Raw genomic sequence first — 24391 nt, forward strand, 5'->3', positions numbered from 1 at the left:
TGTCGGTTGCTCAACTGCATTTCTTTTTTTCCTTCCCAGCCCCATCAAAATACACACATCACTCACTATTCAAATACCTTGCTTGTTCAAAGTGAACAAACTTTCAATTTATTGAAGTTCGAGAGCATTGATCCACCACAAATGCAGCCGTCAGTGATAAACTACAGAGATCTGTCAGTGAATGCAGGTTCTTCATCTGGTGTGGTCTGAGGCCTCTAAGCATATACAGGACTTTTTCCTCTCTGCCTCACCATTCCCCCAAAAGCAATATGGACTGACTTGCTGAATTAAACATAAGCTGCTGTTTTCAACAATTGAAGGAAGCAGAGGACGAAGAGGGATGGTGGGAGGAGGAGAGAAAAACGGTGACAGCTAGAAAATGGGATGACGAAAGATTAATTGAGACTGTCCCTGCCAAATCGGGAAAGCTGGTGGATGTGTTTCTTCTCTTGTTCCTCTTTGGAGAACCTCTTCATAATCCTTGCTTCTTTATCCATTTTCTAAGTATAAGCCGTACAAACTGCTCACTACTACTACTCCAAGGCAGAATACAGCTCAGTCAGTACCAGACTTAACATAGGGTCATAAGCAGGGCTTGGAATTTAATCCAATAATAGTGTTTGGAAAAGTACAATCTGCACATCCTACAGTGCTTCTTCTATTACACATAAAATCCAGGAACAAAAGGGTTGCAAGAAAAGGCCATTCTAGCAAGATTCTTTTCATATCAAGATCTACCAAAATGATCTTACATACATTTCAACCACCCCAAAAAATATTCAGAGTAGAGCTGAGTTATGTTCTCTTTAGTTTTAGCACATCTTGTACATCTTACTGCCTTGTCACATGAGAAAAGAAATCTGAAATGGAGTGCAAGAGTAGCGGCTTTCTTTGTGCCTCTCCACATGACATTGCATCACTTCCATTCTCTTTCAGAGGAAGAAGCTGTAAAAGTGTGCCCTTTGTCAAGCTGGAAGAATCTGTTCTACAAAAGCCATGCTTTTATGACTATCTCCCCTGGGAAGGAAAATGAAAGTGCTTTCTTTTCTCATGTGATGAGGCTCATAAATTGAGTCACAAGGCTTTTTTTTATTATTATTCCAGATTTGTGGTACTGTCTTCCACTTCAGGATAGATGGGGATCTGACATGGCACAGATACTCACAGAGAGACAGACAAATGCCCCTGCTCTCAACTTCCAGGGATCACTGGGCTTGGCCATCAGGGCCGTGGAAACATGCAAAGCTGGTAGGACAGTGGACGTTTTCCACTACCAACAATCTGTGGCAAGATGTCTATTTCTTCTTGATCCCAGAGAGTCTTCAAAGTGAGGTTTTGCAACACCGTCGTGAGGAATAAGAAGAGCTCCATGCGGGCCAAACCTTCACCCAAGCATACCCTTTTCCCTGGAGAGGCAAGACAAGGGATTTAGTTACACTGTGCGGGGGAGTGTGACTAAAAGTGATTAAAAGATGAACTGTTCATTCATCTCTGCACTGTTTGAGAAAGTGGGGAATTGCTTTCTTCCCCTCAAAAACCCCTCCAAAGTGTGTTGGAGCAAACCAATGCAGAAAATCAGGGCACATAAAATATGCAATAAACCTTGCACAGAGCTGCTTCTTTGCCAAACATGCTTGTTGCCCCCTATTTAGTGCTGCCACGTCTTCAAAAGAGTAGTCAAAATTCATGACATGCCAGACTGAAAATCAGGAAGTGGCAATTGACAAGTATGCCATTTTCCTAAATACCAGATGAAAGTACTGAATTCAGTTACCTTTATCATCTCTGCCAACATTAACATATTCTCTAAATTCAAAAAATACATGGTGGATATATTACTGTCTTTATGAAGCACCCACACATGAAAATCACACACTCTTGGCTCCAAAGAAGGCAATGGCAACCCCTTTCTGAACAAACATGCCAAGAAAACCCCGTAGAAGGGGATCGTGAGATAGGTTTGAGGGGGGCTCCCTAAATTGAACTAAACCAAGATGATTGATCCAAAAAAATGGCCAGCTGAACCTTAATACAAAATAGAATCTCTTTCTCTCTCTCACACACACACACACACTTAAGTCAGTGGTTTTTCATCTTTGGCTATCTGGATGGTCAGGATTTGAACCTCCCCATGATCCTAGATCATTGGCCTTGCTGTCTGGAGTTTCTAGGAGTTGAAGTTTCTCAATATCTGGAGGCCCAAGGGCTGAGAAAGCCAGCCTTGGATCCTCCTGAGGTCTTGCCAAGCCAGCCCATCATGCACCATTTTGGAAATAAAACCTGAGGTCCTCATCACCTGTTGAAAAAGGCAGAAAGGCTTCATTCTTCTTAAAGGCTCCATTGTCATCCAGAAAGTGGCCAGGATTGAACTTCCTTGGAGTCTCAAAGTGATGGGGGTCCTCCAGGGCAGAAGTCAGGAAAGTTATAACAGTGGTGCCCTGGAGGGGAAAGGCAGAGGAAGGTCAACCCTGGTACCTGCCACCAATTCTGACTGCATTTTCTTTTAAATCCAGGTACAGATCTTCCTGGCTTTCAGAATTAATCCACACCTTGCGCCCCACCACCAGCAGCAGCAGCTATAAGGAGTGGTAGGACTAAATGGGGTCTTATTTGTCCAAATAATAGGAAGTTCCCTGTTTTCCATATCAAAGATAGTCTACCTTTTGAAGATTAGATGCAGACTATTATGCTCCTGTCTTGCTTATAGTCTTCCCATTGGGACATCTGTTCGCTACTGGTGGAACCAAGGCTGAATTAGAGAGGTATTACTGGTGCAGCTTCATTGGGGTTCCCTAATCTCCAGTTTTCATGGGTCATTCAGGAAGGAAACAAGAGTGCAAATTCTCCAGTGTGAGTGGGTTCAACTCCAGGCAAGAGGAAAGGGCTGTGTGTAAATCTCCAGTTAGGAGAGCAGCAGCTTGCTACAATTTCCAAGGCTTCTGCTTCTACCACTGTTGGCAGAATACATCTATTGCACTGTGGCAATTAGCACAACTATAGCATAACTTATAGAAGCATACATCACAAACAGGATGCCAGCCTATGCTAGCACTACACAATTCCTGTACTGAATACCACCATAGTGCTATGTATGAGAAGTGGCGAATGTACATAAATGGCATGTCATTGCACAGAGGCATTAGGTATACTATTATGCAGTTACAACAGTTCTGCATGTAGAGCTCCACTCCTGTCACCATCAGCACATGTCCATTCTGCGTTGTCCAAAAAAAATCACTCTGCATATGTAGTGTAGCTTATACCTGTCACCAGCAGAATTCTGACCACAGAAAATAGTGCCACACAAAGCTATAATGACACAATCTGGATTCGCAGGAAAATGGAGGGAACAAACAACACTTCCAAAAATGAAGGATAGTGTGAAAGCTACCTGTGATGGTCTACAGATAAGTTGAACTCCAATAATAGCTAGAGGACAGGAACCACAGCCATTGGGACATCTCTAGATTTCCAACTGATGATGGTGTAAAACATTACTATATTATTTGAAAAACACACTGGAGCCACACCTACATGTAATATTCTGACTGTGCGCCGATATTACAATTAGCCTTGGGACTCACAGCACCTTAGGAATGGTGTACCCCTGGAACTGGGTATCACAGGTCATTGAATGAGGAGCTCCCAGAGGGGCAAAGTCTCCAAAACGCTGAATCTCGTGCACCACCGCATTTGTGTAAGGCATCTGACTCAGGTCCTCCATGGATGGTTTCCGGTTCCTCCCGATGACCCGGTCAATCTCTTCATGGATTTTGGCTGCAAACAAGTTGGTGAATCAAAAGGCTAAGAGCTGTGTGTTATAGAGCATAGGATAGAGGTCAAGATTAGACCTATTGGCCATTTGAAACCATTAGATACATCAATATGTATGAGAGGAAGCCTGGTTCAATTGTAAAGCACAGGACCCTCCTTCAAGAAGTACCAGATTTAACTCCCAGCATTACCAATTCAAAGGTTCTTCCATAGGCCAGGTCTGAGCTTGGAAAGATTACTTTCTGATCTACAAATAGTCTTATGACACTTTAGAGATGGACATGTTTTATTTGCTGTAAACCTGCATTTATAGAACTTGGAGTTAACTCAGTGGTTATGTGTTATGTTATTGACTGGCTAGTACTTTTGAGTGATTTCTCTTCACTCACTAGATTCCCTAAAAAGGTTGAAGCCAAAAATATGCTTTAGTGAACTGAGTTGTTAGACTTCCTTAGAATCATCCAGGTGGGTGACTATCCTTCTGCCACATTCAGAAAAAGATGAAGACCTGTTGCCCTGTGAATAAAATTCTAGAAGCAGAGGAAAGGCATCACATGGCTTTGCAATAAGGTGGCTCAGCATCTTATCAGCATATCAGGCCTTTGGGGCCTGAAAGGCAGGTGCATTCTTTTCCCATTCTATGGAAGGACAGTATTTGGAATCTCTCTGAGAAATGGAGCTACATTGTGACTCTCCCCTGCAACCTCTCCTCCTCTGTTGATTATACAGTTATCCCTCTGTATCCACAGATTCTGCATTCATGGATTCCACAATCCACGACTTGAGAATATTTTTAAAAATTCCAAATAGCAAACCTTGATTTTACCATTTACCATATAAGAAACACCCAGTCATAAGCCATTGTATATAACGGGGCTTGAACATCCACAGATTTTGATATCCACGGGAGGTCCTGGAACTAAACCCCAGCGGATACCAAGGGCCCACTGTATTTTGAACTGGTTTCTATTGCACAAAATTCTATGATATGCAGTCTTGTATAATATTGTTTGAGGTGAGTTATAATGAATGCCTTTGTAATCCTGGGTACACAAATGCTATGCATTTGGATAGTCAAATGAAAAGTTTTCCTGAGACCCATCCCACATTTCTTTCTTTCATGGCTTCTCCCTCTCTCTGTCCTTCTCTCTCTGACATGGTCACTGAATAGCTGTGATGGTGGCTGGCATAAAATGCCCCTGGGCATTGCCCAACTGTGTGCTATTTCTCTCCTGGACACTCAGCATTATTTGATCTGAAATGTTGGGCTTATTTAGGAAACGAGAGGCTTTTTCCTCTACCTTCTATTTCAGGGTATCGGAGGAGGATGAGAAGTCCATATCGGAGGGTGGTGCTGACCGCTTCTGTTCCAGCGAAGAACAGATTGAGCACCGAAACAACCAGGTTGTCATCATGAAATTCGGAAGCTGGGTTGTCTTTCTCCTGACAGAAGGAAAGGAAAATGGAAAGCGACATTGTCAAACCAGGGCCAAAGTTGTATTCCTGGAGGACAATTACCAGGAGATGGGGAGGAAGCCCTTAAGAAAGCAAAGACAGACTAGCCACATAGTGGAAACCCACTGGGGGACCTTGGGTGGGTCACACACTCTCAGCCCCATAGAACAGAATTTTAAAACAGTGTGTGTACGCTGGGGCGAGTGACCCTTCAAAGTTTCCTTGGTGGCTAATATCTTCCTCCCCACATGTCCTGGTGTACTCCTTCATCCCCATTCTGACCCGTACCTGCTCCATTTTGCTGAGGAAACAATCAATAAAGTCTCGAGGATAATTTGGATCAAACGACTCCCGGTGCACCTGGATCCTCTGAGAGACAAACGCCAGTAAATCCTGGATGCACTTGGACAGTTTGTCAAAGGGCCCAGCCAAGACCCGCATCAAACGTGGGGCAAAGTTCTTCATCTTTAAAGAAAATGGAAAATCGGGTTCTGAGTAGATAAATCAAAAATGATGCACACTATGCTCTTAGTCAACCTGTCGCTTCCCCTCAAAGGAGCAGTTGCACCATAGGTGTGTATAAAGACATTGATCGTGATCCTAAATAACACTCTAGATATGCAAAGTTACTGTTTAAGGAATGAAGGGACATCTTAGGAGTCAGAGTCCAGAAAAACAGCCCACTTGTCATATTTCATCCACCACTTCAGGTTCCTCTTTTCCTTCCTATGTTATCTTTAAATGGGGACTAGTGTATTAAATGGAAAGTATTATTTGAATGACCACTACAGCACATTTTCTCATGAAAATACTTCTTTTCTGAGGAGCAACTGTGACACATATATCAGGTCACAGAAAAGACAGACCAACTGAAGAAAGAGAGGTAAGTGGGACTAACGCTTACCTGGCTCCTAGGAGACAAAAAGAGCTGTATTGCCTGGCTTATCAAGTTAAGAAAAGCGGTGAACTTCTCGTCCTCATATTCAAACCGGTTACCAAAAACAACAGAGCAAATAATGTTGGCAACGGCTTGGTTCAGGTGCGTGGTGGGGTCAAAAGGATGACCTGGGGAGAGGAGAAAAGGGTACAACTGGGGTGTTTATTGGCTTGCAGGGCTGTTCAGGCCCATGACAACCATGGCTGAACAATTGAGGAAAGTGACCATTTCCTTAAATCCTTTCCCCCATTTTTCAGACCTGTACAGAACTCAAAGTTCTGGTTCTTCAAAGAAAAGTGGGGAAGCACACCTTAGTCACACATTTGTTGCAATCCTGCATGGCTCAGCATATGCATCACATGCAGAATGAAGCTACACTATGCCAATTGCCATGCCCCAAACCTATCATAGGGACTGGGGGGTGGGTGGCCATTCCGTGCCCAGTGTAGAATGACTTGCTCAAGTTCACCCCATGGGTTTACATGGCCACGCCAGGATTCAAACTCTGGTCTCCACTACATAATTATACTGTACCACGCAGACTCTCATAGCATCCTCATGAGTAAAAAAACATAAACGCTGGATAGGACTCACCTCTTGTTTTCTCCAGGGCTTCCACCAGGAACTGAGCCTCCTCTTGGATCCGCTCCTCAATTGATTTCTTGCCCATTCCAAAATTCCTCAGGGTGGAGAGGGCAAAGCGGCGAAGCTGTCTCCACCGCTCTCCATTGGTAGTAATCATTCCTGAAAATGGAGCAGTAACCACAGAGTAGGATTGAATAAAGGTAAAAGGACAACACAGAAAACATTTTCCAAAAGTTACTACAAAGGAACTGTGATAATATAGGCTGAGTACCCCTTATTTGAAATGTTTGGGACCAGAAGTGTTCCGCATTTGGGATTTCTTTTCACATTTTGGAACACCTGTACTTGCATATACATAATACACGATACATAACACAAATAATGTAGTATGCACTGTATCTGCAAGGCTGGAGAGACTGTGAATCGGCAAGACTCCAAGTGTAGTGTTTGGTGCAAATCCATGCATTCCGCCATTTCACAGATCCTCTCACGTTTCTCTCCAGCCTTGCATCTCTTTCATTTGCTACTTAGATTGTGTACAAGATGCAAAAGAGAGATTGAGAAACTGTGAAATGAACAAACAGAAGTGCCACAGCGGCTGCCTCGAAGGTGAAAGCAGGTGACTGGAAGCAGAAAGTTTCAGGTTTTAGAGGATATTAGATTTCAGGATTAGGGACGCTCAAGCTGTACCTTCACTGGGCCAAACAGAAAGTGAACATAAGTGCAAGCATTTCAGAACTCTTTGTCAAGAAGCAATAGGAGTTTGCAAAGAATAGATGGCAGAGGGAAGGAAGGGGGATACAATGGAAACCTGAAAAGTTTCTTTGGGCACTTCCATAATATTCAGCGTTCTGTTCTTTCTCAATCAAAAGAAGTCCAACTCTGTCTTTACTGTTTCCACCAGATCTCTTTGTGACTTCAGGAAATTGGAAACGTACCACACAAACATCTGTCTTTCTATCATCCTGGTCTTTAGACAGTCCTCATTTTTCAAACCTTTCACCTTGTCTCTCTTCATCCCCAGTACATTGACAACATCAGATTAGTGGCATGTAGACATTGCTAACTCAAACTCATGGTCTGTCTATCTAACCCAGTATTACTGAAATTGGCAGTAGTTCTTCAAGGTTTTTCATGGTCTGTTCCAGCCCCATTTGAAAATATAATTCAGCAGTCACTCACCATACTTGACAATATTATCGCCCAGAGCCAGCATTGGACCTCTCCCACCAAAAGCTTCTGCATTATCTACGAGAGCTTCTTTTATGGCTTTAGGACCACACAGCACCACCACCGGCTGGGAGCCTATGTAGATGGTGAAAACAGGACCATACCTCTCTTGAAGCTGCCAAGAAAGAGAGCATATCCTTCAGCACCTTGAATCTAGACATTAAGAGACACTATCATGTCTAGCAAGGCAGCTCTTGAACTGGTAGCTCTGCCAAAACAAATGTGTCAGTGGATTCTGCATGTCTCAAGGATGGTAGCCATGGGAAATACCAGCACTGTGCAGTCTTGGAGGAGACAAGTGTCATGCCTTGTTCCCGGGTCCCAGGTTCAAACTCTGAGACAGACAGTGAAGCAACTGGACAGGGGGATGTACCGCTTTCAAACTATGATACAGAAAGGGAAACCGAAGAATGCCAGTGCTTGAGACAGATAGTGACACCCTCCAGTAGCCACAGCACAGAGACATGGACTTGGCAATACGTACCACAGCTGAATGTAGATGAGAGAGGGAGAGTTTGCAACACTCAGGGCATTTATACTGGAAACGCTCATTAATCAGGCAATAGCTGCGATAGGTTGCTAGCCATAAATAATCTAGCAATTCCCTTAGGAGGCCATTACTGACAACCAACCATTCTGGAGGAAGCAACACTCTTGTCTCTTGATCCCTGGCTCATGTTTCTGAAGAACCTTGGACCTTGCATTGTACATTGACCATACTACCGGACACTCCTTTGGATCGATGCATTGTATTTATTGCAGTACCCTACTGACCTGGACTACCTGGACTCTGAGAACTACAACTGGCTGGTAAGGTCCTAAACATGACTACAGGTGTTGCTTGCTTGTGGGTTAAAGATGCTCCCAACCACATGTAACCTTAATACCTCATTGACAATGTGACGTGACGTGCTATCTTTGTAGGGTACTGAGAATCATACTCAACTATACGTCAGACTCATATATAAACTGGGGGCAGGTTTGGGGGCCAAAATTATGGATTTTGATATGAGCCATGGATAAACTGTAGGTAAAACCTAGGGGCATGTAACAAAGGATCTAATGAAACAAAGGAAAACAATATCAAAGAAGTTACCAAATCCCAGCAAATATAACCATTTTGGAGTCCATTTTAGGAATGTAAGACTTCTACATGAGTAAATATAGTAGTCGGTCACCTTCTTGGGGCAGAGACCTGCCACACTTACCCTCTGAAGAGCGGTGATCATGTTCCGAATGTCCATTTGGAGCAAGTTGCCCAGCCAAGGTAGTGGCATGGGGCCTGGAGGCAGTTTGCTCTTCTTGTTGTGACTCCTCCATAGCAAGGCAAGGAAGAAGATGATGCAGGAGAGCAGGAAAGAGAAAGGCAAAACTCCAAAGAGAGCCATTTGGGAGCAGAAGGCCCAATTCAACTTTTTTGCTGAAATCTCTGTTTTTGCAAAGCAGAAGACGCTACAATACAAAAAGCCTTTCCTCTTCTCCCTCCCGACCCAACCTAACTTTCTGATCAAACATTAACTGAATTCCTGAAATGTTTCAATGTAAAGAGAAAAAACGTCCTGTGGAAAGTTCCTATTCTTCCAAGTAATGAATGGAACCAAAGTCCCAGAGGGTCAGTGATTCAATATTCTGGGCCTGCCTTACTAATAAATCAAAGGAGACACTGTGAATAGTTATTTTTGGTGGGGTTTTCTGCCATGTTCTGGAAGAGTTTATTCCTGACGTTTCACCAGAATCTGTGGCTGGCATCTTCAGAGAAGATATACATTACGTTTCTCTGAAGATGCCAGCCACAGCTCCTGGCGAAACGTCAGGAATAAACTCTTCCAGAACATGACAGCATAGCCCAAAAAACCCCCACATAAAACTATAGATGTCGGTCATGAAAGCCTTTGACTTTACATTAGACACTCTGGACTTTATTGCATTGGGGCTGATTTTGGCGTTAGAGATTAAAACTCATGTACAGCATCCCGCAAATAAAGCGAAAATGGCGAGTAATTGCGCGAATGGTTATCACACACAATTGGGCAAATAAAGTGAAATCGGAAAGGCATTGTCGCTGAAATCCCGAAAGTAAAAAGATGCGCGTTAATGCTTCTTTGTGACCACTTTAATGGTGGGTTTGGTGCGACATCATGTGAAATTGTTACGCGTAATTATGCAATTTTTTTGGTATATTCGCAGGATAAACTCCCGATCTCCTTCGTCTGATAAACTCCTCTGAATGTTTGGAGGTCAGCTCCATGAGGAGGCTGACCAAGCGGCCATTGCCCTAAAAGAAGAAACGTCTTTGCTGAGGCAGAAAAGTCAACATTGCTCCATGCAATGCGTGACATCTTTACCTCTTAAAGAATTATTACTTAGTAATGTTTTGGGAGTATATGGGACTACGGTCTCCTACGGCTATTGTATTATTACTCTCCTAGTATTTGTATTGAACTGTATTTTTTGCTGCTAGGGGAAAGTTGATATTTGTTAGTTAGATTAACTATGTTAGGGTATATTTTATTACATTGATACTGTCAGTTTTGTTCTTTGTATTTCTCTCTCTATATATATATATATTTATATATATTTTCCTTGCTTTAGATAAGGTTTTGTATTCTGGCTTATGTTTACTGTATGGTTAATTTTTTTTTTCTTTTGTATCTAATATTCTTGTTGTAATCCACTTTGATTCCATGGGGAAAAGGTGGAATAGAAATAAATCATTATTATTATTATTATTATTATTATTAATCCACGGCTATTGTCACGCTGACGCAGCAGAAATAAAGCAGTTTGACACCGCCTTTAACCTCCATGCTATGGAATTCTGGGATTTGTAGTCTGGTGGGGTTACCAGAGGTCTGCAAATTGATTGAATTAACCGTTTGTATCAAAATTTGAGGTTTGTATTGTAATATTAGTCTTTAGCTCATTATGCTTTAACTTTGGTGGTTTAATTGTTTATGGTTTAATTGTTCTCTCACAAAATTACAAATCCCATTCCCATAGCACTGGGCCATGGCAGTTAAAGTGGTGTCAAACTGGGTTATTTCTCTAATGTGGATGCAACCTTTTCTCCTCTAGCCCTATTGTTCTAGTTTAACATGGCAAACATCCTGCAGAATTCTGGGTTTTGTAGTTTAGCGACGCCAAAGAACTCTCAGGCTGAGAGACTTCTCAATGCCCCCTTAAACTACAACTCCCATGGTTCCATTGGAAACCCGCCCGCCATGGCCCTCAAGCTCCGCCCCCTCGCCTTCTGAGGGAGGAAAGCTTTCCCGAGGCCGCAATGCGCATGCGCTGCCGCTGTCTCTGCGTAAACAAACGCCGGGGAGTCGAAGCGGAGCATGCGCACGGGGGGGCAGGGACGCTCACGTGAGCCTCTTAATAGTCATGTGACCCGCAAAGGCGGAAGTGCTACTTCCGGGTAAGTGATTCGAATTCATTTTTTTTAAAGGTATGTAATAGCAAGTTACTTCTTCGTAGATGGAGTATTAAGATGCCTGGTTTTGTTTTTACAGTACTGTTATGATTATATATATATATATATGTATATATATATGTCTGTGTTTGTGTCCCAGTGTGAAAGAATAACTGTAAGCTCCCTTGCATCCTGGTTTTAGGGGGAAAGGTTGGATATCAGTAATGGTAGGAGTCATAAAAGAAGAGCCAGCATGGGGATAGTGGTTTGAGCATTGGGCTGCGACTCTGCAGTTGTTGTTGTTGTTGTTGTTGTTTGCCAGTTGAACATGAGCCAACAGTGTGCTGCAGCAGCTGAAAAGGCCAATGCGATTCTAGGCTGCATCAATAGAAGTCTAGTGTCTAGATCAAGGGAAGTCATAGTGCCACTCTATTCTGCTCTGGTCAGGCCCCACCTGGAATATTGTGACCAGTTCTGGGCACCACAATTCAAAAAGGACATTGAGAAACTAGAGCCATGTGTCCAAAGGAGGGAGACTAAAATGGTGAAACCATGGTCTGGAAACCATGCCTTAAGAGGAAAGACTTAAGGGGCTGGGGATGTTTAGCCTGGAGAAGAGAAGGTTAAGAGGTGATATGATAGCCCTGTTTAAGTATTTGAAGGGTTGTCTTATTGAGGAGGGAGCAAGCTTGTTTGCTGCTGCTTCAGAGACTAGAACCTGGAGCAATGGATGCAAACTCCAGGAAAAGAGATTCCAGCTCAACATTAGGAGGAACTTCCTGACAGTGAGGGCAGTTTGACAGTGGAACAATGTGTAATGGAGTCTCCTTCTTTGGAGGTCTTTAAGCAGAGGCTGGTTAGCTGTCTGTCGGGGATACCTTGATTGAGAGTTCCTGCATGGCAGAATAGGGTTGGTCTGGATGGCCCTTGGGATCTCATTCACTTAGTCTCAAAGGTGCCACAAGATCCCTTTGCATATTGATATTCCAGACTAACACAAGTGTGTCTTTGAATTCTAACCCAAGGAGCCATTCATATGCCTCTGTGCCTTCCCTGCAACAACAGCTGTGTATATCCCTCCAGTTTGTGAATATTTCTCCAGAACTGAAAGATTTCCTCACTTATAGTAACCTTGGTTATATCTTCTTCCCTCTCAAATTCTCAAGTATAAACAGCTTTCTATTTTCTTGTTCTAGAGGTCCATGCAGAAATGACCGCTTCGAGGTACAAAACTGTAGTTCAAGGAGAAGCCTCTGAGACAGATTCAGATGAAGAAGTGTATCTGTCTTCTGTGCCGCAAGGTACTCTTCCCAGCCTTTCTGGGGTGAAGGTAACTGGGGAAGCCTCAGAAACGGACGAGGAGGAAGATGCCAATTCTAGCCAGCCCAAAGTGGAGCCTAACTTAATCAGCCCAGACTTGCCACCGCTGGTGGTTTATAGGAATGAGGATCCAGGCTCTCCTACAGCGGTTGAAGAGAAGCCTGCCCTTCGCATCCGACACCGAGGCCGCTATAGCACCCTTCTGCAGCAGAAGCTCATTGAGAGTAACGCCCGCTTGTACTATGATGTCAATAGCACTGTCAAGCAGGTGTACCAGACGGCCATCAAAGAGATTGGGGCCATTACTGGCCAGCTCAGTAACTCCCAAAATGGCATCATCAGCGCCTCGCACAACATCCGGCTTGTCCTGGAGGACTTGCGAGCCGTGGCAGACAAGATAGACATCATCACCAGCTGCAACCTACTGCCTGATATCCAGATAGAGCTCCCTCCAGCACAATCCTAGCTGGTCCCAGGTCATGCCTGCTGCCTTTTGTAAGCAGAAGCTGAAGCAGGATTAAGACAGCTGCCAATCTGGCTATAAGGTGCCAGAAAAAATCGACTGTAAGAGAAAGCCTTTGCTGCCTAGTGTTTAAATCACATTGCACATGCAATCACTGTTACTCTTCCAGTACTCAACGAAATAAAACTATCCTTTATATGTTGTCCTACTTCAAGGAATGTTGTATTCTTTAAAGTAACATTTATGTTGTGTCTTTGCATTGATGCAGCTGCCTGAAGCATTTTTATAAGGTGCCTAAAATGGCAATGGTATCTTGAAGTTGTCAGAAGACCTTACTCGGCCCTACCTTTTATTAATTTATGATCCCAACATCTTAATGATTTATGATCCCAGCCTCTGCCATCTCTTAATCTTAAAGGTGACCAAGCATGTAATTAGATTCGATATGAATGGAACAAAACTAAACTGCATCATATCATTCTTATTATTATTAACCTTTATTTATAAAGCGCTGTAAATTTACACAAATAAATTTACACAAATTTATTCTTGATAGAGAACCTTCTGAAAATGGAGAGCTGCACATTTGTGAAACTTAGTGGAAGGGGGTGTTCAGTATTTTGTATTAACAGCACCCTTTATATATTTTTTCCTTTATATATCTTTATTTTATGGCAGATTATAAGATACATTCAGACTCAAAGTGCACATTATACAGTACTATTGAACAGTGTTGTTCCAACTACTATTCCATCTTTATTTTCATTGCAATGTACGGTATTTCTTACTTGGGAGGTAAGTGGAGCATAATTAATAAGACTATACAAAGTGAAATCAAGAAAGAGGGAGTGAAGAGGAGTCAAATGCTGTTTGAGGAAGATTTATGTGATTATGTGATGAAAACATTCCACTTGATACCTTCATGCAGCACTTACTAAGTCTGCACTTACAGATTTAAATCAGATTGAGACACATATGGCAATCCTGGCCTCTGTATGTCCCCCTGGCTTCCATATTATTCCATACTACAAATTCATGGGTTTGGTGTTCACTATGCACAGTAGGCTTGCATAAAAGTGGTGCACAGGGAAAACAGACTCGTCAGTACTGTACGCAAGACAGGCTCACGTCTCCAGCTATTTCCAATTGGTCTACTTGTCCTGGTGGGATCCGATGCGTGTAGTCAAATATCACCTGTCCATTTACAATGACCTTGTAGTTTTTCTTCAGGTTGGTGATCTCCATCTGATGGGAGGGAAATGCACAATTCTGCTTTGACCTGAGTTTTTACCGCCTTTTAATCCACATGTTGCAACAGACATAAATGAGCTCTAGGCCACAGAATTTTCGTATATTTTCTGCCAGTTTAATTATTATTATTATTATTAACCTTTATTTATAAAGCGCTGTAAATTTACACAGCGCTGTACATACAATCTTTTAGTTGGAAAGTTCTCATAATTCTCATAATCCCCACCCAAAAAATAGTTATTTGTATGTACTGAAAACTATTAGATCCACAGTCTCCCTTCACACTTTTCTGGGAAATGGCTGATAAATAGGTTCTAGTGTTTGGTCTAGATATACTCCAAGGCAACTCTTAAAGCTATCCCCTTATCAGTTTGATATTACTATTTTATTCATTTATTTCCTGCCTTCCTCCCAATAATGATGCTCAATGTGTCTAAGAGCATATTAAAAAGTGATACTGATTAAAATCTACAGAAGCTTCAATAAACGTATAACTGTAAAGGTTATTTTTTTAAAAAAATTATTAAATTAAAAACATTAAAATGTATTAAAATTTATAAACAAACCTGTGTACAAAGCACAGTCATTTTCTAAAAGGCTGATGGAATAAAAATGCTTTAGTTTGTGGGCAGAAAGGGAGCAAGGATGGGCCCATCCTGACTCAAGTATAAGAAAAGAATACTCTTCAAGGAGTGACGCTGAGAGCCACAGTTGGAAGCCAGAGCCGTTATAACCTGAAACTTTTGTACAAGTGGAATCTCATTCAAAGGTTGTATTCCATCCTAAATTGTAATGCTAACACATGCTTTCTAACAAAGGTCTTAACTACCTTGATTTCCACACTCATTTTAAAAGTCTTACTTACATGGAAGGCTTGGCCAGGGGAGAAAGGCATTCTGTGGATGTGGCGCTCCTCAGAACCCCAAGCACCATTAATGGACGTATTCCGAACAAGGGCTCCCTCTTTGAATCGTGGGTTTATATGAAGAGCAATGTTGCCTGACATGGTGTTTTTCAGGTTCACGTGGAATCTGGATAGAAGGAGATGAAACTCTTATCCCAACGGTCTCCAAAACAACACAGTTGCACTTACAATCCAAGGTAGATCTTGGAGACCCAACATAAATGTCAAAAACCCTTGCCGCAGTTCAGTTTTATGTGGCAATACTGGCGATCTATAGCAGGAGAGAACATCCCTATGTTGTTTTTAAGAAGCATGACCCCCAGACCGCTTTTTTTTTGTCCCAGAGAAGCTATTCAAAACAGCCATACACACTGACACCTGTGCTGTTTAAAAATACCCATTTGTCAAAACCATAAGTAGACTTAGGGCCCGTACAGACAGGCCAAAATAAAGCTGCTTCGGGTCACTTTGGAGGTATGCTGTTTAAATGATGCATGCGTCCTAAGAGCCCAGAAGCTGTGCCAAAGCCATGCTCCAGTCCTAAGGTCCTGAGCGCATCTTTGGCGCCACTTCTAGCCTCTTAAGATGCGTGTGTCATTTTTTTTATTTGCATTTTAATCACAAACATTTAATACATAGCTTAGACCTTACATATGTAGCATAAAACATGCATGCATACATGTGTCATTTCAACAGCATACCTCCAGAGTGACCCGAAGCAACTTTATTTTGGCCTGTCTATACGGGCCCATAATGTCATTTACAGATTTGGGAGGGGAATTATTATTATTATTGTTGTTGTTGTTGTTGTTGTTGTTATTGGCAGAGAAAGCCAGGGAGCTTCAGTGGCAGAAAACATCCTGGATCTACCAAAGTTGCCCACCCCAACCTACAGACGTGATAATGACAAGACATTTTCTGTCTGGCTTGTGTTTTGTGGTAATAACTGAGCGGGGAGTGATGGTGTATAAATCTTATCTTCTCTGCAAAGGCACCTGTTTGCAAAAGGTGGCACATTCCCCACAATTGTGATCTTCCGGAACTGAGCAAAGTTTCCTGGGATGGCTGCATGGAATGGGACAGCCTGGAAACAGAACACAAAAGGCATTTGGTCCTTCATCAAGAAAAGTAGCTAGTTAGGCAAAGGTTTTTTAAATCTGGGTTAGAGGGAGGAAAGACTGAATCAGGAGCAGACATCATGAAGACAGCCTGCACTCAATTTGGGATTTTGGTCCTATGTTATGTGAACAGGACACAATGAGCCCAGGGAGAATTTGGAATATATAACTTGTGTAGACAAGCCATAGGAGAGAAAGATGAAAACTTTTCCACTGAACCAGCCTCTAGACTGAGACAAGGAGAGAAATTGCCATCCTCCAAAATAAATTTGGGAGCTAGTTGTGTAAAGGTAGATGTAGAAGTCCATTTTGTATCCCAAAGTTGGCCAAGGTCAAATCCATTGGGAACCAATGTTACACATGGATCCCATACAACCAAAGCCATTGATTAGGACAGTGATTCCCAGCCCTTGTCCTCTAAATGTTTAAGACTTATACATCCCAGTAGCCCTGGCCAATATGGTCAATGAAAAGGGATTCTGGGAGCTGAAATTTAAAAGATTGAGAACCAGTTTTGCAGGGCATATTCAAGATATCACAGAGTGACAGTTGACTATACTCAATTGACTGTCAAGAACCTGCAGACTGCCAATTGACTATGTCAAGAAAGCTAGCCAACATTTCTGAATGTTCAGTGGTTGGGAACTAATAAACATAAAAACAGGATAGTAAAGATACTCACAGGATTGGACAAAGTCACTCCACTGAAGCCCTGCCAAGAGATGAAAAAGCAAAGTGGACCTATTATGTAGATCACAGAACTGAAAAGCACCAAATTGTAACCGAACCCATAAAGGCCTCTTTTATCTAAACCAGAGAGCTATGATAGTTTCCCAGACTTTAACCCACACACCTGGGCTGTCTTGCTCTTCTTCCTCTGCAAAGAATGAAAAGAAAAGCAATACTTTAATTTGCAAAGAACTAGCATTTGTTTTTGTTTTGGCAAGCTTTTGCCGGCTTGCCATGAGCAACATGGAGTGATTTCCAGGCCTTATGATAGAAAACATATTTACACACTTGTGGGAACGGAGTGGGCTTTTGGTAAGGTGATTTACTACTTTTACACATCAATGCAGATTGACCACTGTAAGGATCTCATCATCATATTCAGCCCTATGAAAATTTAGGGTAGGGTCAGGGTTTGCCTATTTCTGGATCCTATTACATTCAGTCCCAAACTCCCACAACTGTGTAAATATGCTTTCCGTTCTCATATTACTCGGAGTCTGCACTGCATCTGAAGAAATGGGTTTATATCATGCTAAAATAAAAACCTGATTGTCCTAAAGGTGCTTCTACATTCCTTCTTCCCCACATTGTTCCCTTTCTTCATCTTTTTTATGTTGCAAGAAACCAACACAGTTACTTCTTTCAAAATTTCCACTCAGCTGTGAGCTTCCCACTTTTACTGAAATCCAGCCCAAGTTACTGTTTATAGATAGACCTTCAAGCCTTTAGACCTGGAAACTTGCTGGCTCTGTGAAGTTTCCACCAAGCCAAAGAAATACTCACTGAAAATGATGGTTGTGCAAAGCCTGGTTGTGCAAAGCCTGGCTGTGCAAAGCCTGGTTGTGCAAAGCCTGGCTGTGCAAACATGCCACCGACCTGAAAAGTCAGAGAGATGTATTATTCAGAGGACGCAGACCTTTGTGATAATAAAATAATATGTAAGTATTTTGACTCTTGACAACTCTGGGATGTTTTTGGTGCAGCAAATGCAAGGTTCTGAATTTCTCAAAAGAAGGGGGAACCAAATACATTGCTATAGGAAAATCAAGACTGTGAGCCTTATTGCATGAGACAAGAAAGCCAAAATGGAGTGGGAGAGTCCTGGCTATCTCTGTGCATCTCTACATGATGTCACAGCACTTTCTCCCCCCCCCCCCCCAATGGAAACGGTCATGAAAGTGTGTCTTTTGTTGGGGTCGGAAGCATCGTTTGATAAAAGGCACACTTTTACGACAAGCTAGTGACTTATCTCCCAGGTGCCTACAAATGAGAAGGCTTTGCAAGGTGTTGTGAAGGTGAATGCAGTAAAGCTCCAGACATGTGCTACTTTAGATAACCTGTGCAAATAAGCACTGCCAGCCTCAACACATACTGGTTTTGCAAATGAAAGAGACATAAAGAAAGAGAGGGGTTGTACTTACATTGGTGGCTGTGATGACATTGTAAGCAGGAGGCGCATATGGAGGTGGCGCCTGAAAGACAAGAGAGACAGATGTGGGACTGGATCCGGATTGAGGGCTAGTCTACACATTTAAAATACATGTATTCATTCCAAATGAATCGAATGTGCTCTGGCCACACACAATTTGTAAGAGTTGGGGCTTTTGGATGTGTGAAAAACTCAACTTTGCCAGGAAGGGCTTCACAGTTTTTACTAGCGTCGTCTACTTAAACTGGAGAGATGTGCATTATCGCACATGTGGCCCTCTGTCTATTTCGCATGCATTCAGATGGCTATGCATTTTCAGCAGAGAGAGAATGAGCAGATGCAAACAAATAGATGTGCAAATACTGTAGGTATGAATTGAAAATATTTTAAAAATATATACATTTCAAAAAGCACGCCCTGATTTTACCATTTTATATAAGAGGCACCATTTTGCTATGCTATTCTATTTAATGGGACTTGAGCATCCATGGATTTTCATATCCACGGCAGGTCCTGGAACCAAACCCCAGGGGATACCAGGGGCCCAGTGTGGACAGATGAGAAGGGGCTGTTTCCCACATCTGTATTGGTCAAGTTTACATGTGGGCCAAGAGAGGTGTGAAAGTCATGCAACTTACACTCGCAGCAGCTCCTTGGAAGTTGATACAGTTCAAGGAGATATCGCCATCGACATACAGGTTCTGGACCAGATGGAATGGAAGGCGGTGCTTGTACTCCAAGAAGTGTCTTCCATTGACTGATACCTAGAGAAAGAAGAGAACGAAGAGCTGAGCATGGAAAAAGCGAAATGCTAAGTACATCACCTCCACTACTTCCAGTTCCAACCACAAGGTGCCAGCTTTCAAGCAAGAAAGCGTTATCAAACAGGACAGCAATTGTGCTGGACTGCAACTCCCATCATTCGTCAACACCTGCTCACCCTAAAAGATGAATGGATGAGACAGTAGGGTCAGTGCTTCCAGGGCAGATTGCACTCTTGCCTTTCACCAGGGGATGCTTCCTTTTTTGATAAGAGTTAATGTACAGCCAGCATAATGGTTTGAGTGACGGACGACCATGACCCTGGAGACGAGGTTTCAAATCTCGGCTTGGCCTTGCAAAGCCACCAGGTGACCTTCGGCAAGTCACATTCTCTCGGCCTCAGAGGAAGGCACTGGCAAAACCCCTTCTGAACAAATCTTGCCAAGAAAACCCTGTGATGGGGTCGCCATAAGTGAGAAACAACATGAAGGCACAAAACAACCATGTGCACTACTTACATTGACCGATGGATAAGTCAACTCAGGTTTTTGGGGTCAATTTTTTGACTAAAATTTCTAGACTGATACATTAATATATACAGTAATTTCTCTTTGCTCTCATGCTTCCCAGTCATGGCTCCCATATCAATGTGGTTTTAACTCAACATTTAGAGGGGTTATCCAAGGTGCTGAACCTATTTTGGAGGAGAAGGACCTCTTTATAGATACGCAAGAAGTTTAACAGGCAATTATTTGAATGGCCAGCATCTCACCTGATAGCAGTGGCTCCTGACGTTGATGATAATTTCAAAGTAGACGCTCGATTGGAAGGGCATGTTGTAGACCCGCTCCTCAGGCCCCCAGCGGCCTTTTTCATGCGTGTTGCAGACGACTACATTGCCTTGGTTGAGCCGCGGGTTGAAGTGAAAGGCAATGTCGCCATTCTGACACACCAGGTTCACTACAAAACTAAAATGGGAGAAGAGGTTTGAGATTGAAATTGGAGACAGGGGGAAACGTGGATCATAGCAGTAGGGAGACATATTGATGAGATCGGGTGAAAAAAGAGAGCAGGAAAGAATGAGAGAGAGAGATCAAGGAGAAGGGAAGGAGGAAGTTTGGATAGATCAGGAACCATGAAAATACATAGGGCCCTTTCACACTATGTAGTTATAGCACTATCGTTCCATTTGAGTTGCCATAGCTAGGTCCTGCAGAATCCTGATGAATGTATTAGATCAGTGATGGCGAACCTATGGCACGTGTTCCAAAGGTGGCACTCAGAGCCCTCTCTGTGGGCATATGTGCCATCATCCCAGCACAGAGTTTGCCAGAGTTTGTTACTAGAAAGCCAGAGGGACATGGCACTTTGCAATAAATAAGTGGGTCTTGGGTTGCAGTTTGGGCACTCGGCCTCAAAAAGGTTAACCATCACTGTATTAGATTGTACGCTGCTTGGCAGGTTTTTATTCTTTCTTTCTTTTTCTTATTTTATTGGACTCTTACTATATAAAGCGCTGTGCAAACCTTACAGCGCTCTATAAATAATAATAATAATAATAATAATAATAATAGGATTTATTTATAATGTAGTTTGGTGAAGCACTACATCTCTCTGGCTGAGAGTGTGTCCCTTCTTAAACTACAAATCCTAGGATTCCGCATGATGTTGCCATGGCAAATTAAAACTGGAATCATAGCACTATAATTGTGCGTTGTGAAAGGACCATAACTTGGGAATCCTAGAGCTGTAGGAGATCCCAAAGGTCATCCAATCCAACCCCATTCTGCCATGCAGGAACTCACAATCAAAGCACTCCATGGCCAAAGCATCTCTAAAACCCTCCAAAGAAGGAGACTCCACCACTTTCCAAGGCAGTCTATTCCACTGTTGAACAGCTCTTATTGTCAGGAAGTTCTTCCATCCTAATATTAAGATGGAATCACTTTTCCTGTAGCTTGCATCCATTGCTCCGGGTCCTATTCTCTGGAGCAGCAGAAAACAAGTTTGCTCCTTGATATGACACTGTAAAAATAATGCAGTTTGACACCACTTTAACTTCCATGGCTCTGTCCTACAGAATCCCAGGATTCGTTGTGTTTTGAGGAACCAGCCCAGTTTGGTAGAGAAGGCCAAAGACCTTAGAAAACCACAAGTCCCAGGATTGCATAGGCCCTTAAAATGGTGTCAAACTGTATTATTTGCACAACGTTAGACTGAAAAGGAAGTAGAATTACTGAAATGAAATCATGCAAAAGGGGGAAAGACGATTTGCATTCCAATTACAAAACGTATGTATGTTTGCATGTTTGTTTTGTATGTTTTGTTTATATATTATGATGTTTGATATATGTTCCATAAAATCAATTAAAAATTAAAAAAGGAAAAGGAAAGGAAGTAGAATTACTGAAATGAAACTCAAAGGTGAGGAAAGACAAACCTTTTCAAGGGCTTGCGGGCTTGGCCTTGTATTATAATCATTTTCCCCTCATTCATGCCCCCCCAAATGAGGCCAGTAAATGGAAGGCTCTGGGAGAATAAACACAAAACATAGTCACTTGCTTGTTTTAATACTCAGAGCTCAAACATAGGACTTTATCACATGGGAGGCAAACGTCATTAAATCGGCATTAAATCCCGCCAATGTCGCCCAATAACAGGTTGCTTTTCACATGGCGTTGTTAAGAGTTTATGCTTACAGCCTTCCCAACAACACTATGAACATTTTAATGTATTGCAAACTCACCGGATTGCAAATCGGCTGCTGCAAAGCCATCGCTCACTTTGTTGGATCCAAATCTTTGACCCTTCGGTTCTTGTATCCACTGGGAATAAAAGTAAAAGCTTCCTGAAGTAGGTATTTCCACCGAGTTAAGTTTCATTTCCTTGAAATGTAGGTGGAGTATAAAAGTGCTTGCTCATTGCTCGCTTCTTTAACAAACAACATATCGGAAGGTGTGTTATGCAGATAAGGGAGCCAAGGCTATAGCTGCTGCTGTTTGTGTGCATGTGTGTCTGTGCGCGCCCTAAGTCACCTGTGACTTATGGCAACCCCATGAATTTCATAGTGTTTTCTTAGGCAAGGGGTGCTCAGAGCCTACGGACTTTATCATACAGGGACGGGAGTCTTTATCCTATCCAGAAAGCACGACTGAACATGATTGTGCAAAATGTTTTCTCACTACATTGCAATGATTCTGTGAATGGCCCATGAATGAAGTGGAACTGTATTACCGGGATCTTCCTATAATACAAAATTAGGGGAAATGAGGGGACAATTGCACTTCATTCACAGGACATTCACAGGTTTCTTATGAAAGTCCTTCTCGCGACTGCACAGTAAGCATGGGATAAGCACAGGACAGGGATAGGAGAATGATGCCCCGTTCCCTGTGTGATAATGTCCTACCACACTTGATGTTCATTGGCAGTCTCCCATCCAAGTGCTAACCAGCAGTGACCCTGCTTAGCTTCTATGATCAGATGGGATCTGTCACCTTTAGGATATTTAGGCTGCTCCTGCAGAAAAGCTGGTTGCTGTTTATTCTTCTGCTCAGCACATCTCTTGCCCAACATGAAGATATACCCATCTCTTGCAGTCTTTCACCTGCGAGAAGAAAGATGGGCACATACCCAACAGTGAAATACTCACAGTTAAAACAGGCCAGCCATACCAAAGGGGAGGTTGCTCCTCTGTTAGCTCTTCATTGAATCGCAGATATTGCCCTCATTCTTTCTTCTCTCTCAGTTGGCACAGTAATGCAAGAAATGGCCTCCAGCCATCCCAATTCCTATAAGCGCATGCTCTCAAAGACTTTTTAGCTTTGATTTGGTATGCCTTCTGTTTTTCTTGAGTGCCCTCCATTTCGTGGTGCCTTGTCCTCCTTTAAAGTGAGGACATCTGATCACCCTGATTACTACACATATACTTAGATGCTACCGTCTTCAACCCAGAACTCACCACAAAACCCACTGCCTACAGCCAAGCCCTACAACACAATTGCATCTGTTCAGACCTGTTGAAGTGGAGCTGGTACACAGGAATAATTTGCTATAGGAGAGAAATACTAGAAGACCCCCCCCCACCTATTGACCCCCACTTGCAGCTTCCATATACAATCATTTGAAGATATTTTGGGTGAATTGTAAACCATCTTGGGCAATATTTTTTCCCACTCACAGGCCCTGGATAAGTAGGCCTGTGTTTGTTTATAGGTAACCTCCCCAGCCTTAAACATTTGCTGCCAACAATAGGCCACAAGACACAAATGCAAGAATCAGGACCTGCGACATCCTTACACAGCTTAATAAATATCATCCGTGACAATATATAGATATAGATCTGTTTGCTCCAAGGGCACTGTCAACAGTAGGAGATTAGATAGAAGACAGGATGGATGGATGATGAATAGATAGGTAAGATAGAGATAAGATTGGATGGATGGATGGATGGATGGATGGATGGATGGATGGATGGATCCTCTTGACATCAACCTGGAGCAAACAGGTCAATTTCTATGCCAAAGAGAAAAAGGGACAGAAATCCGGCATCAGAAATATAAGTATTTGAAAACCACTGGAAGGCTAATTCGGCAGCCTATCTGGACACTTTGCTCACCACTAACTTTAAAGCAGACATTCTGAAGAAAAGAACATCGCGCAATGGATGCAAGCTACAGGAAAAGATATTCCACCTCAACATTAGGAGGACCTTCCTGACACTAAGGGCTGCTTTGGATGCTTTGATTGAGAGTTCCTGCATGGCAGAATGGGGTTGGACTGGGTGGCCCTTGGGAACTCTTCCAACTCTAGCATTCTATGATTCTATATGATAGCCCTGTTTAAATATTTAAAAGGATGTCACATTGGGGAGGGGGCAAGCTTGTTTTCTGTTGCTCCAGAGACTAGGACCCGGAGCAATGGATGCAAGCTGCAGGAAAAGAGCTTTCACCTCAACATTAGGAGGAACTTCCTGACAGTAAGGGCTGTTTGACAGTGGAAAACACTCCCTTGGAGAGTGAT

At 42.6% G+C, this 24391-nt stretch overlaps 3 protein-coding genes across 8 annotated transcripts; 1 reads left to right on the forward strand and 2 right to left on the reverse strand.

Annotated features, from left to right (window-relative positions):
- Positions 1–74: 74 nt before the first annotated feature.
- LOC149304515 (cytochrome P450 2B4-like) lies at positions 75–9716 on the reverse strand. The gene is made up of 9 exons (XM_089478903.1): positions 9190–9716; positions 7934–8096; positions 6761–6910; positions 6134–6294; positions 5518–5694; positions 5076–5217; positions 3590–3777; positions 2297–2438; positions 75–1406 (listed from the first exon to the last, which is right to left on the reverse strand). Exons 1-9 carry the CDS (start codon positions 9367–9369, stop codon positions 1222–1224), a joined length of 1488 nt encoding a protein of 495 aa, XP_089335029.1. The 5' UTR covers positions 9370–9716; the 3' UTR covers positions 75–1221.
- A 647-nt stretch (positions 9717–10363) lies between these two features.
- Positions 10364–13376, forward strand: LOC149304516 (biogenesis of lysosome-related organelles complex 1 subunit 3-like). Of its 4 annotated transcripts, none has more exons than XM_089478890.1 (2): positions 10364–10392; positions 12590–13376. In XM_089478890.1, exon 2 carries the CDS (start codon positions 12604–12606, stop codon positions 13177–13179), a length of 576 nt encoding a protein of 191 aa, XP_089335016.1. In that variant the 5' UTR covers positions 10364–10392; positions 12590–12603; the 3' UTR covers positions 13180–13376. The 4 variants fall into 4 exon arrangements, with proteins under 4 accessions (XP_089335016.1, XP_089335013.1, XP_089335014.1 ...); XM_089478887.1 differs by lacking the exon at positions 10364–10392 and adding an exon at positions 11328–11399; XM_089478888.1 differs by lacking the exon at positions 10364–10392 and adding an exon at positions 11369–11429.
- A 278-nt stretch (positions 13377–13654) lies between these two features.
- On the reverse strand, positions 13655–22327 carry LOC149304517 (galectin-4-like). 3 transcript variants are annotated; one of them, XM_089478900.1, is made up of 11 exons: positions 22116–22327; positions 21810–21898; positions 20142–20337; positions 19246–19371; positions 18600–18650; positions 17962–18054; positions 17303–17326; positions 17132–17161; positions 16327–16415; positions 15293–15458; positions 13655–14421 (listed from the first exon to the last, which is right to left on the reverse strand). In XM_089478900.1, the coding sequence occupies exons 1-11, from the start codon at positions 22143–22145 to the stop codon at positions 14278–14280; spliced, it is 1038 nt and encodes a 345-aa protein (XP_089335026.1). In that variant the 5' UTR covers positions 22146–22327; the 3' UTR covers positions 13655–14277. The 3 variants fall into 3 exon arrangements, with proteins under 3 accessions (XP_089335026.1, XP_089335028.1, XP_089335027.1); XM_089478902.1 differs by lacking the exon at positions 17962–18054 and having other exon boundaries at positions 22116–22325; XM_089478901.1 differs by lacking the exon at positions 17303–17326 and having other exon boundaries at positions 22116–22325.
- Between the last annotated feature and the right edge of the window lie 2064 nt (positions 22328–24391).

The sequence above is a fragment of the Sceloporus occidentalis genome, unplaced genomic scaffold, assembly GCF_023333645.1.
Source record: "Sceloporus occidentalis isolate IW3139 unplaced genomic scaffold, rSceOcc1.0.p SCAF_13, whole genome shotgun sequence".
Lineage (NCBI taxonomy): Eukaryota > Metazoa > Chordata > Lepidosauria > Squamata > Phrynosomatidae > Sceloporus > Sceloporus occidentalis.

What these genes read in the sequence shown, in the direction of transcription:
- LOC149304515 (XM_089478903.1), bottom strand. Translation starts at nt 9,369, where the DNA reads ATGGCTCTCTTTGGAGTTTTGCCTTTCTCTTTCCTGCTCTCCTGCATC. An exon ending in TCCTCAGCAAAATGGAGCAG is followed by an intron (nt 5,218 to 5,517) that starts GTACGGGTCAGA and finishes TCCTTCTGTCAG; the next exon opens with GAGAAAGACAACCCAGCTTC. An exon ending in CTTTCTGCCTTTTTCAACAG is followed by an intron (nt 1,407 to 2,296) that starts GTGATGAGGACC and finishes TTGCCTCTCCAG; the next exon opens with GGAAAAGGGTATGCTTGGGT.
- LOC149304516 (XM_089478890.1), top strand. Translation starts at nt 12,604, where the DNA reads ATGACCGCTTCGAGGTACAAAACTGTAGTTCAAGGAGAAGCCTCTGAG.
- LOC149304517 (XM_089478900.1), bottom strand. Translation starts at nt 22,145, where the DNA reads ATGGCTTTGCAGCAGCCGATTTGCAATCCG. An exon ending in TTGCACAACCATCATTTTCA is followed by an intron (nt 17,327 to 17,961) that starts GTGAGTATTTCT and finishes CATTCTTTGCAG; the next exon opens with AGGAAGAAGAGCAAGACAGC. An exon ending in GAGTGACTTTGTCCAATCCT is followed by an intron (nt 16,416 to 17,131) that starts GTGAGTATCTTT and finishes TTCTGTTTCCAG; the next exon opens with GCTGTCCCATTCCATGCAGC.